The sequence below is a fragment of the Pholcus phalangioides genome, unplaced genomic scaffold (assembly GCF_987345545.1).
Source record: "Pholcus phalangioides strain wild (caught in Gottingen) unplaced genomic scaffold, Ppha-v1.0 ptg000015l_1, whole genome shotgun sequence".
NCBI lineage: Eukaryota > Metazoa > Arthropoda > Arachnida > Araneae > Pholcidae > Pholcus > Pholcus phalangioides.
Window position 1 is genome coordinate 32,390,005 of NW_028301608.1, and position 14,307 is coordinate 32,404,311.

The 14,307-nt window shown below is 32.5% G+C and overlaps 1 protein-coding gene across 1 annotated transcript in view; it reads left to right on the forward strand.

Moving 5' to 3' along the window:
* Positions 1-1,211: 1,211 nt before the first annotated feature.
* LOC149075834 (zinc finger protein 423-like) overlaps positions 1,212-14,307 on the forward strand; it is a 122,396-nt gene continuing 109,300 nt past the window's right edge. Inside the window, exons 1-2 of the mRNA XM_089242150.1 lie at positions 1,212-1,524; positions 6,012-6,131. Coding sequence (XP_089098276.1) covers positions 1,212-1,524; positions 6,012-6,131 — 433 coding nt within the window. The remainder of the gene's footprint in view (positions 1,525-6,011; positions 6,132-14,307) is intronic.

Below are 14,307 nucleotides of genomic sequence, written 5' to 3' on the forward strand. Positions count from 1 at the left end.
ATCATAATATAATTTGTGAGTTTTTCCAAAATCATTATTACCAATTATTTTAATTGAGTGAAGTTAATTACTTCATATTAATTAAAATATTATCAATTTAAAATTCACATTAATTAAAAAAATATGCTAAATTGATGTCCATTTTTTTAAACTCCTCAAATATGTTATTTAAGTAGCCAGTTATCATTTCTAAAAAAAATTGTGCAATTTGGTCAGGAATTGAGTGGTCAAGATGGTTCAGGATTAGTTCGAAATACATTTTACATGTAGTGCAAGTAGTAGTAGGGGTATGATTTCCACCAGTGAACTATGGAACTTGGTTTGGTAGATTATATGGTTGGATAGGTATATTGCTATACGAAACAGAAAGCATGGCAATGTTTCAGAAGGCTTGGGGATGGCAAGAAATGCCGAGATAGAATGTACACCGATGCCACCAAAATACCACGAGATCATTCAAAGAAAGCCACGATATATTAAAAAAAAATTCTAATCTCATTCTTGAATTCGTGCTTCGAAAATAAAAATAAAAAGTTTGAAACTCGGGCAACGCGTTTATACATATCTCTATCTCATTCTTGTTCGTTGTGTCTTGAATTACATCATTATTTTATTAGGTTTTTATTTTGCCTCTAGCAGGTTAATTTATGCACTCTGGATTTCCCACCAGGTTTGATTGCATGTTTTTGCAAGCATCTGTGTTGAGAAAGCCAATTTTCAGGTTGGGTTTTAGTTCAGGTGGTCTCTGTTCATTTAGAAAAACTCTTTTCAGAAAATTCAAATTTCGATCAATTTCTCGTATATAAAATGCTCCATAGATCTGTGAAAACACGAAAAATTTTATAAATACTTTTACAACCCAATAAATGTGATTACAAACAAACTTGAAATTTAGAAATTCACAGTAACAAATACGCGTATTACTCATACTTTATAACAGTAAAACATGACTTTTATGTATATTTGTTTTTAGAGTATAAGAAAGAAAAGCAGATCCAACAAAGTAAGAAATTCGAAAGCGATGAATATTCATATTATATAGTCCCCTAGAGGAGTCAAAGATCAGGTGAAGTAGCTTTTTTTTTTTTGGAACGATGTTTTGCTAACGCTATCAAAAACATTTCGATCATAATTTGTGAGCGGAACGGGCTCGTGTGTGTGTGCTATATCACATAAGTTGAGTTGAGTATCTATCGGGTGGACGTGTATGGATGGCACTTGTGGAGCTTTTGGGAGATGCGCCGGAAGGCGGATTCGGCGCAAGTGAGAAGGTGGTGCTGATGTCGCAAAAAGGGTCTGTTCTTGCATCGGGATCTCGCTCCTCCTCTTCGTCCTCAAAATCATCAAACGAAAGAGACGACGGAGCAAAGAAACCATCAAAGACAACCAAGAAACACACCGTTGCTAGACGAAAACCAAAATACACCGAAGTTAAAGTGCGTGTACCGGTGGGCGTGGGCCACCGCCGAACCACGTGTGTGGCGTCGAAAGACAAAAAGAAAAAAATAATCCACACAAACTCTCGTCAGTTACTGTGAAAAAAAAAAAAAAAAGAAGAAAATCTACAAGTAAAATTGTGAAAAATGTCGAGAAGGAAACAAGCAAAACCAAGATCTCTAAAATGTAAGTCTATATCCTATTATACAAGAAACGCACAAACAGAACCATTACAAATTACATTTTTATGCGGACAGTTTAGACAACATTGAAGTCGAAAACTATTTTTTTCAGCAGAAATTGGATAAAAGAATTTTTAAATAATTAAATATTTTTAAACTCTTTTTATAGTGCCCCATATAAAAACCTATTGAAAATTATTTTTTCTTTGCAAATATGGTTGTAAAGGGGAGCTGTTAGCATATTTTCAATTGAAAAACATACATCAACAAAACAAATTAATGAGAATGGATTTTTTTAAATCAGCTAAAATGATTAATTAAGAGTAAAATTATCTTGTCTTTAATGTTATCTATAAACAGATAAAATCTTTCTTAGCAAAGCTGAATAGTTGTTACCTTTAATTTTATTCCCTCAGTAGTTGGTGTGATTTTATAAATCCCTAGACAAGTAAAATTTCAGCAGCTCTTACAAATTGACACCAATAGGAGATAAACATTTTGTAGATGAAAAAAGTATTGTACTTATCTAGCTGTATTTCTTACTGAAATGACACTAGAAGATGTATTTCCCAAACTACTAAAAAAATGAGAAAAGAAACTGGTATAATGAGTTTTTTTTAACCATGTATTAGCCAAATAAACACTGGCCCGTAAAGGGTTAAATAATAAGTAGAAATTGAAAACAAATAGAGGGAAAAATAATTTCATATTACGCTAAAATTCGAGATATTTCCACATTCAAAATACCCCCTAATAAAGATGAGAAATAACGTAGATTGTAGCATCTTTATGAATGGGCCAACAGGGCCTTGACCCAAGGCTCTGAGTCAACAGAAGCTCCCAAATTATTAGAAAATTTCATTAATTTTGGATTTTATTTTATTTTTTGATCTCTGCATACTTTTGTACAGTTTCCAATGAAATTTTCAGTATGTCAGTATTTTCCAAGTGTACGTCAATTTTTTATTCATCTACTTATATTTCATGTATGTTTGAATAAAAAACGACTTTCCCCAACAGAAAGCTTCAGAATATATACAATTAGGGCTTGCAATAAAACCTTGGGCCTTGTTTTCTCCTTAATTTCTTTTTTGTCTTAATTTCTATGTCCAATTTATGTCTTGTAATTTTTGATCAAACTTTTTATTCCTTCATTTTTTCGCAACAAATTTTTTATGTCTTGATTTTCATGTCAAATTTTTTATTTATTTATTTTTTCATGTCTAATTTTTTATGTCAATCTTTTCGTGTCCAATTTTTTATGTCTTGATTTTGATGTCCATTTTCATGTTCTTGATTTTCATGTTCATTTTTTTATTTCTTAGTTTTTATGTCCCTTTCTTGCTATTTTTGCACGTTGTTGTGCAATTTGCGTGTTGTGTCTTCAGATTTCTTATTTGTCTTTGTATGAACTCGTTTGACGGCTCTGATGATAAATACGAAGCTCGTATTTTGATCATTTTTTTTATAGAAATTTAAAGTGATTTGATTTGAAAATTTCTACAAAAATAAAAAGAGGAATAAATCTGAATATTTAAGAAAAGGGGGAAAAATATAAAAATAAATTTAAACATCAGGCAACGCCTACAATAATAATAATATCGGAAACAGTTACATCACTACGTGATTAATACTTCATAAATAGCTTGTAAAACAGGTATATTTCAAACAGGTATCGAAAAGTTATTGACAGGTTTAATTTCAGCGAAAAATAAGTAATTATTTTCGTTTTATTTCAAGGTAAATTTATCCTTAAAATACTTAATGATATTGATTTATTTTTTTTTAGGATGTGCCCTATATTACATGTTCTGGATGTATTCTACAGTATTTATCATAATGAAAACGTGCAATTAGTTTTTGATTACAGCTGTAAAAAATTATTGAATGCTGTTTTTTTCTTCATTAATTTATACAGACAGTAACTTGTTTGCGCTACTTGATTTCATTTTATTGTGAAATTCAGATACGTGCAATAACTAACTACGGCTAATTAATAATGAATATTCATACTTGAAATTATAATAAATTAAAGTATGTAATATTGAAAAAAATAAATTCAAAAATATTAATGACTTTCGTTTTACACATAATATCTATTTTTTAATCAAAATTTTATTTATCTATATCCTCAAAAATGAGGATGAGGATAGTATCTAAAATTAAAATTGAAATACATTACTAATATTAAAATAAATTTACGATAAAAAATATCTTTAAAATTCCTATAAGATCCATTACTAAACTTATTCATTCAGTTTCGATTCAATAAAAATATTAATTTGAATATATATATATATATATATATATTGTCGCTAGAGAAATTCCTATTACGTCCGTAGTGACAAAAGACAGTTAAGTTCTAATTGATATTTTTGTCACAAGTTATCGTAATAATCGTAATTACATAACTTGTTTTATATACAGAGTGATTCCATTTTTGGGTTTTTTAGGACACCCTGTCCTATAAAAACCAATTAAAAATTTGTTGCTCTGTCTTTCCTGGAGCCAACAAAAAAATTCCACGTTTCCTAGTGGAATATTATCTGAGATATTTTTGAATCCTAGGATTCGAGAAAAAGTGGGAAAGAACAGCCTAAAACCAACGCGAGCAAGCACATTTTTTTATGATGTTCTTTTTTATGATGAACTTTTCTCCAATTTTTTAATTCAGTTACTTCAACGAATATTGCACGTGGAAACCTGGAATTTCTTGTTGGCCTCACGAAAGACAGAGCAACAGCTTTCTAATTAGGTTTTTGAAGACGGGTGTCCGTATAAAAAGTTAACTTCCATATTTTAATAACTATTACTAATATTTAATAACTACACGTCATATGGATAATTTTTCTAATTGGAAGAATGCTCTTTGGATCAACAGTTCGCCAGTAAACGGCCGCAAGGGAAATTATGGAATCACCATGAATATGATAATTAATGATATTTATGAAGAATTAAATGTTTTGAAATTTAAGAGAAGAGAAAGAAGAAAATGTTGGAAAACATACGATAGTTTGGAAATTAAGTGATGAAAATCTACTAATACACCCAAAATTTCTGAATATATGTCGTCTACATGCGTATAATTTTTTTACAAAAGAGAAAATTCTGTAATACAAATTGAAATTCCGTATTCCCCGATAATAGCTGGCATGCCATGAAACTTGAGAGTGATACTAGCTTTTTGAATGTTGGGGGTCTGGTCCGTTCCCAACATGCTGGGAAAATCGACGTTTAATAAGGATCACAATATGAATTTAGCCGATCCAATAGATTTTAAAAATAAAACGATATTTAAGAACTCAGAATCTGTGACTCCAATTTCCCGGCATGCCGGAAAATACGGAGAATATGATACAAATACAAAAGTCAGACAACAGACAAAATGCCCAACGAGGTGGCTGAAAAAAGATGCCCTTAAAAATATGGATGTCAAAAATGCTAAAATACAGCAACCTAAAATAATTGCAATATATTATCACAAAAAACTAACACACACTAAATTAAAAGCGCTGACCACAAAAAGTTATGGTTGTCTTATTGTAAGTATGGATAGCTTCTCGCATTATAAACATCGCATATCTTTGCAAACGTTGTAATTACAATCCATATGAAAATTATTCTCAAACGACTTTTATTAGTTATTTTATATGCACTGACTATTCTCATACTATAAAGATATTTTTTCTGAAAGAATTATAATTTTAACAACTGTTCTGCGAAACAAAACTTGTTCTGTACTTTATATTCTTTGGCCTTTGTTTCTTTATTTGTATTTGCATATGATCAATGACACTTTATTAATTCAATAAAATATTGACCATTAAAACTGGACAACTTTTGACACTTTGATAAAATAAAATAAAAAATGTGATTTGTTTATGTTTCTCTCGTCAAGGGTTATATACCGTACTGTAAGGGCGATCCGGTACCATAACTTGGAGAAGCATTAATATAAAGCGTACTCATTGTATTGGTTTGAATGAGATCTACCACAATTGACCTCCTGAACTTCTATCTATGCCAGATACTTAATGAGATACTGTATAATCGTTTAAATCAGCGTTTCTGAAAATAGGATTCCAAGAGGAATAGTTAAGAAAATTTTGCGAATTTGTAACGTAAGGGGGTCGCTGTAAAAATATTAGGTTTTCCGAAAAGATATTATTTCGAAAATTGTACTAAGGCAAATCGGGTGAGAAATGCGCTTAAAATTGTCACCACAAATTTAAGACAAAAATTGACTTGAGAATGACTGACGATAAGGACCTTGGCTCCGTACGTTGCGGTCAACTTTTCGGGTTTGACACGATTTGTGAATTTCATAATGACATAATTTTTATTACCATGAAATATTTATATATACTGACGATATTTTTCTTTCTTATTCAGCAGATGGGGGAAATCTCGACGAAACGGATGGAAATATTGACGTTTGCACGACATCATCATCACCGTCATCATCACCACCTACGCTGCCTTATTTCGACGGAAGAGACCATATTGCTGATGGTAAGTAATACACACAGGGTGGGCGAGAAGTGGTGGACACATTTTAAAAATGAATAACCAATCAATCAATTGACATAAAAAGGTGCGGGTTTGCACTAAAATACTTATTAGGACCTAGAGTCTGTGGCACTGTAAAACAAAAAAACTCGACATAACACTAAATGCAATGCAAGCAGCGCATAATTAATGTTTATGACAATTTGCGTTGCATATTACTATCATACTTCACATGAGCACCCGTGTAGATGTAGCCTGAACTATACAAAATGTGTGAAATTTGAACTTTTTGTCTAGTTTAAAAATCAAAAAGGAACCAAATACTCTAGGCCACGATAAGTATTTTAATGTAAACTGTATCTTCTAATGTCAATTGGTTGATTTATTATTAACTTTCAAAATATGTTCAGGACTTTTCACACACACATACCCTGTACATTTATTCACAATGGGATGCCATGTATCATTCTTTAATCAGTCATTTACAAGAAATTCATTTATATTCTAATAGCTGATATAACTAAATTGGTGCATTTTTATCATATCACCAAACTTCTGAAAAATACGAAATACTGTATACGTTCGTTGGTTTGTTCGAAATGTCTTCATTCTCCGTGGGACATTCTGGTCATTATTTATGATCTTGTCAATTTTGGCGTGTCGATCACGATTTCACGATGTCATGATCATACATGATTTCATGGTCAATATAGTAGCAACGATTGATTATATTGATTTATTATCTTGCCGTAGTCTCTATGTACGGCTGAACGTGGGTAAAATGAAAAATGCGCGTGGCTTCATGGTGGTAATTATACATCAAAGTTCGTGATAGAAAAATAAATTATAACAGAATATATAAAAAGATGAATTATTATAGTATGTATACAGAAGCTTTTTCGGTGAAGATTCATTATATCAGGGTGTTTCGCACGAAGAGTGTACAAAAGAAAAGTATCCATAGAAAAATGAATCCGCACACACACGACTTAAGAACAAAATAATTATGTTCCGATCATCGTCCGTAAGTCGCACCGATTTTGCGCCAAATAGCTAATTTGAAATTCGAAAAGAAGCAGTGTGGTGGAAACGTCTTTGCCAAATCTCACCAAGATCAATCTTTAATTCGTCAGTAGTGTCAAATCTTTCGGTTCGTAACTTGGGTTGGGCAAGTTCGTAAGTTGGGCAGTGACTATATTAAAAGGGGAGGGATAAATAATAGTGGGACTTCCGTCAACAAGTTACTCGCTCATAGAATAATAGTCGATTTATGGTACTGGATAGGGCAGCAGGAACGGGTCTAGGATGGGGTGGCCATATCATGCGATTTAAAAACAAATTGAAAAAAAAAATTAATCTCAGAAGGCATTATAGTATCAAATTGTATGGCCAATGGATATAATGAGCTATTGGCATTAAAAGCCTGGGTCTTTTACAGTTTAGTTTAGTATTCTTAAACTTTTTCTCATTGTAGACCCCTGAAATAAAGGGAAAATTTTGACAAACCGCAGCTTAAATGTGAAAAATAATTTGTGAACCGGTGGGGAAAAAAATTGGATTAAACTTACCTAGCCTTCTGATTTATATTTTTATACTTTGTTATTATAAATACAATAAACTGCTTCAAGTTTGGACCACTGCTGTCACCCATTGAATAAAATCAAAACTATACCTGTTATAATTCTGTAAATAAAATTATATTGTTGCGCTTTTAAACAGACTGGTGTGCAGAATGGAAATGAAGAACATGTGGTATGAAACGAAATTTTTTTTTTATTCTGCATACCGGTGTAAATTTTATGTCCTAAAATACCGGTTAATAATGCTCACAAAAAATAATCTAGAGGCGAACATAAAAATGTATTAACCGGTATTTCGGCACATGATATTTATACCGGTATGCAATAAACAAAACAATAATGTAAAGTATTATAACACATTTTGTTCGTTTTCATGTCGCATACCAGTTCGAAACCTTCAACTAATTTTACTTAAGAAATTATAATAGGATATATCACATCTTTTGCGATGGATATTTTTTCCTGATATCTTTGTATGGAAGAGAAATGAGGCACAAATATTTTGTACAATTTTAGACTCAATCGCAGAGTTTTATCCTTTTCGGACACATTATATACTGTATATAATAGGCCATATAACATAATATTTTGGAAAAATGTATTTTTACGTTTTTATGCAAACTAAGACGTATTTTCCCTCATTTCGCGACGCACTAGAATATACAGTTCCGCTGGAAGTGAGGTTGAGTTTTAGGTTTTGCAGAACAGCCCAGTTACAGTAGACCTAAATGATTCCATTTTGAGAGCAGTCGCAATAGGTCTAAATGACTCCATTTTGAGCCTAGTTGCAGTATACGAGAGCCCATGATCGCAACGGGCTGCTAAATATTAGGACTGTGAAAATTGATCAAAATACGTTGACTACACATTTGAATCATGGCTACCAAAAAAGAGAATATTTGTGAAATTTCACGCATGTGTAGGATCACTTGCATCATCGTCAATGAAAAAAATAAAAAATGTTCAAATGTTTTGTATTTTTTCCTATGCTCGCTTATGTGGCAGTCGTGAGGTCGAAAAAGTACATGCCCCGGGCATGCCGAGCAATATATTTGGCTGACACAAATGGTCAGCACGTGAACTTTTACGATAGCCACATACGTATACAACATCTCTCTTCCACTAGTGGAAACAGCACCTCTGCTCCAGAAAAGAGTCGGACGAAGAATGGGACGATTTCATTGAAATTTCTGAATGTCCTTAGGTATATTAGGAGCTTGTCTTTTAGAGACGTAGCCTAGGCTCACGCCCTAAAATTACTCAGACTATTTTCTTCAACGTGTCATTAACAAAATACAAAACATGGAAACTACAGACTCATTTATCGGGGAGAAAAAACTTAAATGAGTTTCATGATGCCTAAACAGAATCAGCTCGCAACCATAAAAGCCTGGAAATTGTTCTAATAATCACATCGTGGATAAGGCCTTCTTCTCCACCTCTTCTACTTCTTCATTATACCTGATAACATAGCAATATCCGAAGCCGATTTCCAATCAGATATCAATAGAAACGATTATAAAAAAAAATATATAATAATAACGTTAGTAACTCGTCGAAAATTGTTTTTAAAGACGTAAAAGTAGTTTCACTAAAATATCGATTATTTCAACCTTTTTGGTGTTTTGTCTCGTTAACCCGGAAGATAAGAGCATGCAGTGTTTACTCCTCGTGCGAGTCGTAGTATATTGTGAACAAGGTAGCAAATACATATTTAAAAAGAAAAATAGTAATAATAAAATAACAGAGGTGGTATTTGGATAATTGAAACGTAAGTGTACAGTATCGTGACTCACGATAAATCGTGACAGCACGAATCGCACACGCTCTTCTTCTTCCTGATCATTTTTTTTTTAAAGCTGCCGCGTACACAACAGCCTCGTAAAATTGATCGTTACCCCATTGGAAGGTATAATATTATAGCAGAAAAGGTATCGGTTTTAGGGGAAACGAGAGCATTTAACCTGCTCATCAATATCATGAACTTCATAACTACATTCTATATTACAGCACGTGCTAAAGTGAATAGCAATGAAAAAATGAAATAAAAAAAAATAACTGTAGCAAACAACAATGATGTTACAACCTTCAAACAATAAAATACTTTTTTCCATCGATTTCTGTCTTGTCTATTGCGGCATCCTGTTATCTAATTGCTATCCCAACCCCTTTGTTATGTAGTCTAACTAATTCGCAGGCGTGTATCAATGTCGTATATATTGTACCAGTGGTTCTCATTCTTTTTGTGGCCCTGGGATCTTCCAAGAGAGCCACTGGTACATAAAGAGGGCCACAAAGAGGTTTGAAAAAAAATACATGCGGACAAAAATTAAGCATAAAGTGAGATGTGGTAGGAAAACGTGTGATTAGTTAGGAAAACCTGCTAGGGTCCAGTTCAAAACTGAGGCTTAGTTATAAACCTTGAAAAATGCAACCAATAAGGGTATTGGTTGAGCGAATGTAACTAATAGGTTTATTGGTTGCATTTTTCAAGTTTGATAAAAGAACTTTTTTAAAACTTTTACAGTGTAATGCCGGCTTTAAATAACTTTACGTTGGGGGAGCCCTGGTCAATACAGACGGTCATAAGAAGAAAATAAGCTCCAAAGGGGAGCCATGGGTTAAAAAAGTTAAGAAACACTGGTACTTATATACAGTCGGCGCTCGTTATAAAGACCCTCGTGGTTCCATGGAAAACAGATATTATATTGGGAGGTCGTTGTATCGGAAGTTTGTTGAGAGAAGTCCACATTTTGACGGAGTAAAAAATTATTGTTTATTTTGTTATAATGTGAACAGTAGGAATAAAATGTATCGTGTTAGGAAATAATAATAAAATCGTAATATATATAATTAATTCAACGAACACACTGCATGACGGATATCGCGTTGCTCTCCTTGCAGATGCCATGTTCAGTGAATAAAAACAAGAAAGTGTTTATTTTCATAATGAATGCATAAGTCCTCTTGTTTGGCCCCATATCTGAAGAAAAGGAATTCATTATGAATATCTATTGGGAGATATGACTTCACGTTGTGGTCAGGACACATGAAGTCATATCTTTGACACACACCTTTCATTTTCTCTTTCCCCTCAATAAGGATTCCGAGAAACCCAGACCTCGAGAAACGGAGGGATCAGTCATGCAACAGTCACACGCAGAAATTCAATAGTACATTCATCTGACATACGAAAAACCAAAATTCTCAAATATCGAAGGTCCAAGTTAAAACCTAATTTTTAAATTTTTATTCATTTCTTTTCAAAAACAGAGGCGTGGTAAAGACGAGTTCGGACGTTGCATTGAATCGAATGATCTTGATTGGCCGTGATATTATATGAAAATAAATGGGAAGAAAACATTCGGGACTTGTCACACTGGTCGTTATAATATAATGGAACGGTCGTAATAATGTGTGGTCGTTGCAACGAACATCGACTATATCTTGATTATATCTAGTATTTCCATACTTTTGAAATTCTCAAATGGATCAATTTCACAATTTAAGATTTCATATTGAAATATTATTCGTTTTTTAAATCCTCTGAATGATTCGTTGCTTGTTGATTTTTTTTTTTTTAATTATTCAAGATCATTTTCTAGATTTCGCGTGAATTTGAAAAAAGATATTTCCAATGGTAATCCATCAGCCTATTTAAACCTTTTTTTGATGAAATGCACAATTACTTCTTGAGAGTCTAAAGATATTAATTGTTATTGATGCTTTCAAATCATAGACAAACTTTTGATTGTTTTTATAATTTTTGAGCAATAGTCAGAATAAAATAGTTAATTGTATGCTTAAGTATTCGGGGCCAGCACCTGTGTATTAATGAATATAATACGCTTTCAAACAACGTATAAATACTTTTAAAAGACTTTTCCTGAAATTTCGACAGCATTGAATTAAGATAACCCAAATAATGAGAATTTTAAAGACTTTTAGGAAATCCAAACTTCTGAGACTTTTAAAAGGGGACTTTCTTTCGTATTCAAAAAATTCCTCTCACACACACGCAAATATCTCTATAAACCTTTCAACACCTAAGTATTTTCAAAAGTTATTCTTGTTAATATTTCTATAACGCTTTAATTCCTTTCGACACAAATGTTCACAATCAATAACTTCCAGAGTCATTCAAAGGTCCAAAGTCCAGAGGTGATAAAATTTTCCGTCTAAATATAAAGGAAAATTTTCTGGGGGGGGGGAGGGTGAAATGACCTGTAGAGGAACAGAGAAGAAATATTTAAAAATTCCTAAAATATTGTTACATGATATAAGGTAAAAAAATAATTACGGTGCGTTAATACCGTCTCGCATTTGGAATCTTCTCCATTCAAAGGAATAGAAACCTTGCAATGCGTGGCAATAATATGCAGTATAATCGAGAACGTGCTTTGCCACACACAACTCGCGGGTATATAACTCTATCTCCTATTTTTCTACTGTCAGTAAATCTGCAAAAAAAAGCAAAAACAAGCATGAGAGAAATACCAGGAGGCGTATTTCTTTGTAATAATTTTCATCATCAATCAACGAAGAATGGCTACCGTTCGCAATTCAGTGTGAAATTATTATTATATCCAGATATAGAGACCGGACCGTGATAACAACGAACGTTGAAAAATATATATATAAGATGAGAGAAAAAAACCTAAATAAGAGCTGAAGAAAATCGATTACGGCTCTAAAACTTGTTCTTTTTTTTTTTTAAGTGTATTTATCTTCATTGTAGTCGTGATCGGCCTGAAATGCAGGATGGGCGCTAATATCAGAAATACCACAGCCGTGGGCCGTTTATTCACAACAACAAAATATACATGCGTTATTATTATTATTTATTGATATCTCAATTTCTTCGATGTGAATTTGGAAGTTGTTCCGATTTCTCTGATTGTAAGAACCGAATAATCCTTCATGTTTATACATTGAGATACAGGCCTACATCATACTGGGTGTTTGTTGTTGTTATTTTCTTGATTAATCATACTTTTTCGTGCTCTTATTCATTTATCCGTGAATAATATAGTAGTTACGAACTTGAGAGATTTCGTGATCTATTTATGCATATGTGAATCAGTGCTTTTTTTTCAATTCTGATGTTTTGATTTTTGTATTGGATTTATATTTGTGTTTTGACATCGCCAAATTCATGCTCGCACCAGTCGCTATTTTACATTGACCTCTATTTATCCTATACCGTCAAACCTCGTTATGGAGCCACTCTTGGAAGAGAGCATGATCTTGCTACTTCCGCACTGCCTCTATTGATGCATTCGATCACAGAAAATCACCTGTTCGTAATTCACGCAAGTGCAGTCTTGATAACTGATTAATTCATGTTAATTTACATTATAAAACTCAATTAACCCGGCCTTCCAAAATCATGAAATATTGTATAAAAGTTAGTCATCTGTGTGACCCCAAAGATTTCAGGCTAAAAAGTTACTCTAATTAAAAAAATAATAATAATCCATCAACATTTCTTCGAGGAAAAAAAAATTGAACGTATTGAGAAGTAATTTTAAAACAATTAAAACACTGAGGAAAAAGCGTATGAAAATTATTTACTCTCATTTTTAAAAGAGTTTGGATCAATACGTTTTTTTTTCTTAATTTCTAGATGACGAAAGCGTTATAGACCACAGTATCTACCGGAATTTCGTCGATAAATGATGGAAAGGATGGAAGTGATGTCTCATTTTCATCACTATTTATCATTTTCATGAATTCGCTATTTTTTGGAAATTTCGAGTAGAATTTACAAAATTATGGAGAAGGCGCGAGAAGGGAAAAGTTCGTTGTAATGGGTGAAAATTTTCCTATTTGACCTCTCGACGTTTCAAAAATTTCTTCCTGGTAGAAATGCTATGCAAACATGCATGCATTTTAATGACACAGAAATATTGCCACTTAAGAAAATGTTTCATACGTTCCTGTAAAGAAAGTTATCGTTGTCTTGTGTAATATATATATATATATATATATATATATATATATATATATATATATATTATTATTTTTTTTTATTTTTTTTATTTATTTTTTTTTTCGTTACAAGAATTCTAAAAATTTAGGTTTTTCTTGCTCTCAATGGGAAAAAAAACGATTTTTAATTAAGTTGAAGAAGCAAACCTTTCATCAAGGTAGATAAAAATTGGGAATCTTTGTCAAGCGCTCTTTCATCCTGGAGCCTGTCCCCCTCCATCCTCAACTCAACTTTACAGACCCACCAGACTTACCCATATTGGAGAAGACATGCTCTATCGAATGGAGGGAAACGAACCAATAAGTGACCGCAGAGCGCAGATGAAAAGTTTCGAGTGAAGCCTTTCTTTCACAAAAGTGTCCCTTTTAAGTGGAGTTTAAGACACATTATCGGGATAGTGATAGTGATAGAAACCTAGAGAGATATATTGCATACATGGGCAGGTGCCATTACGCACATCGCCAGTAAACAAGTAAAAAATTTATAATCGAAAAATGGTGATTCATGTAAATAAATCACAATTATAAATCACAGGTTATAAATCACGAAATCGTCATAATCGATAAAATTTGATCTGCTTCTCTTCAGGAATTTTCATTGTGAATCA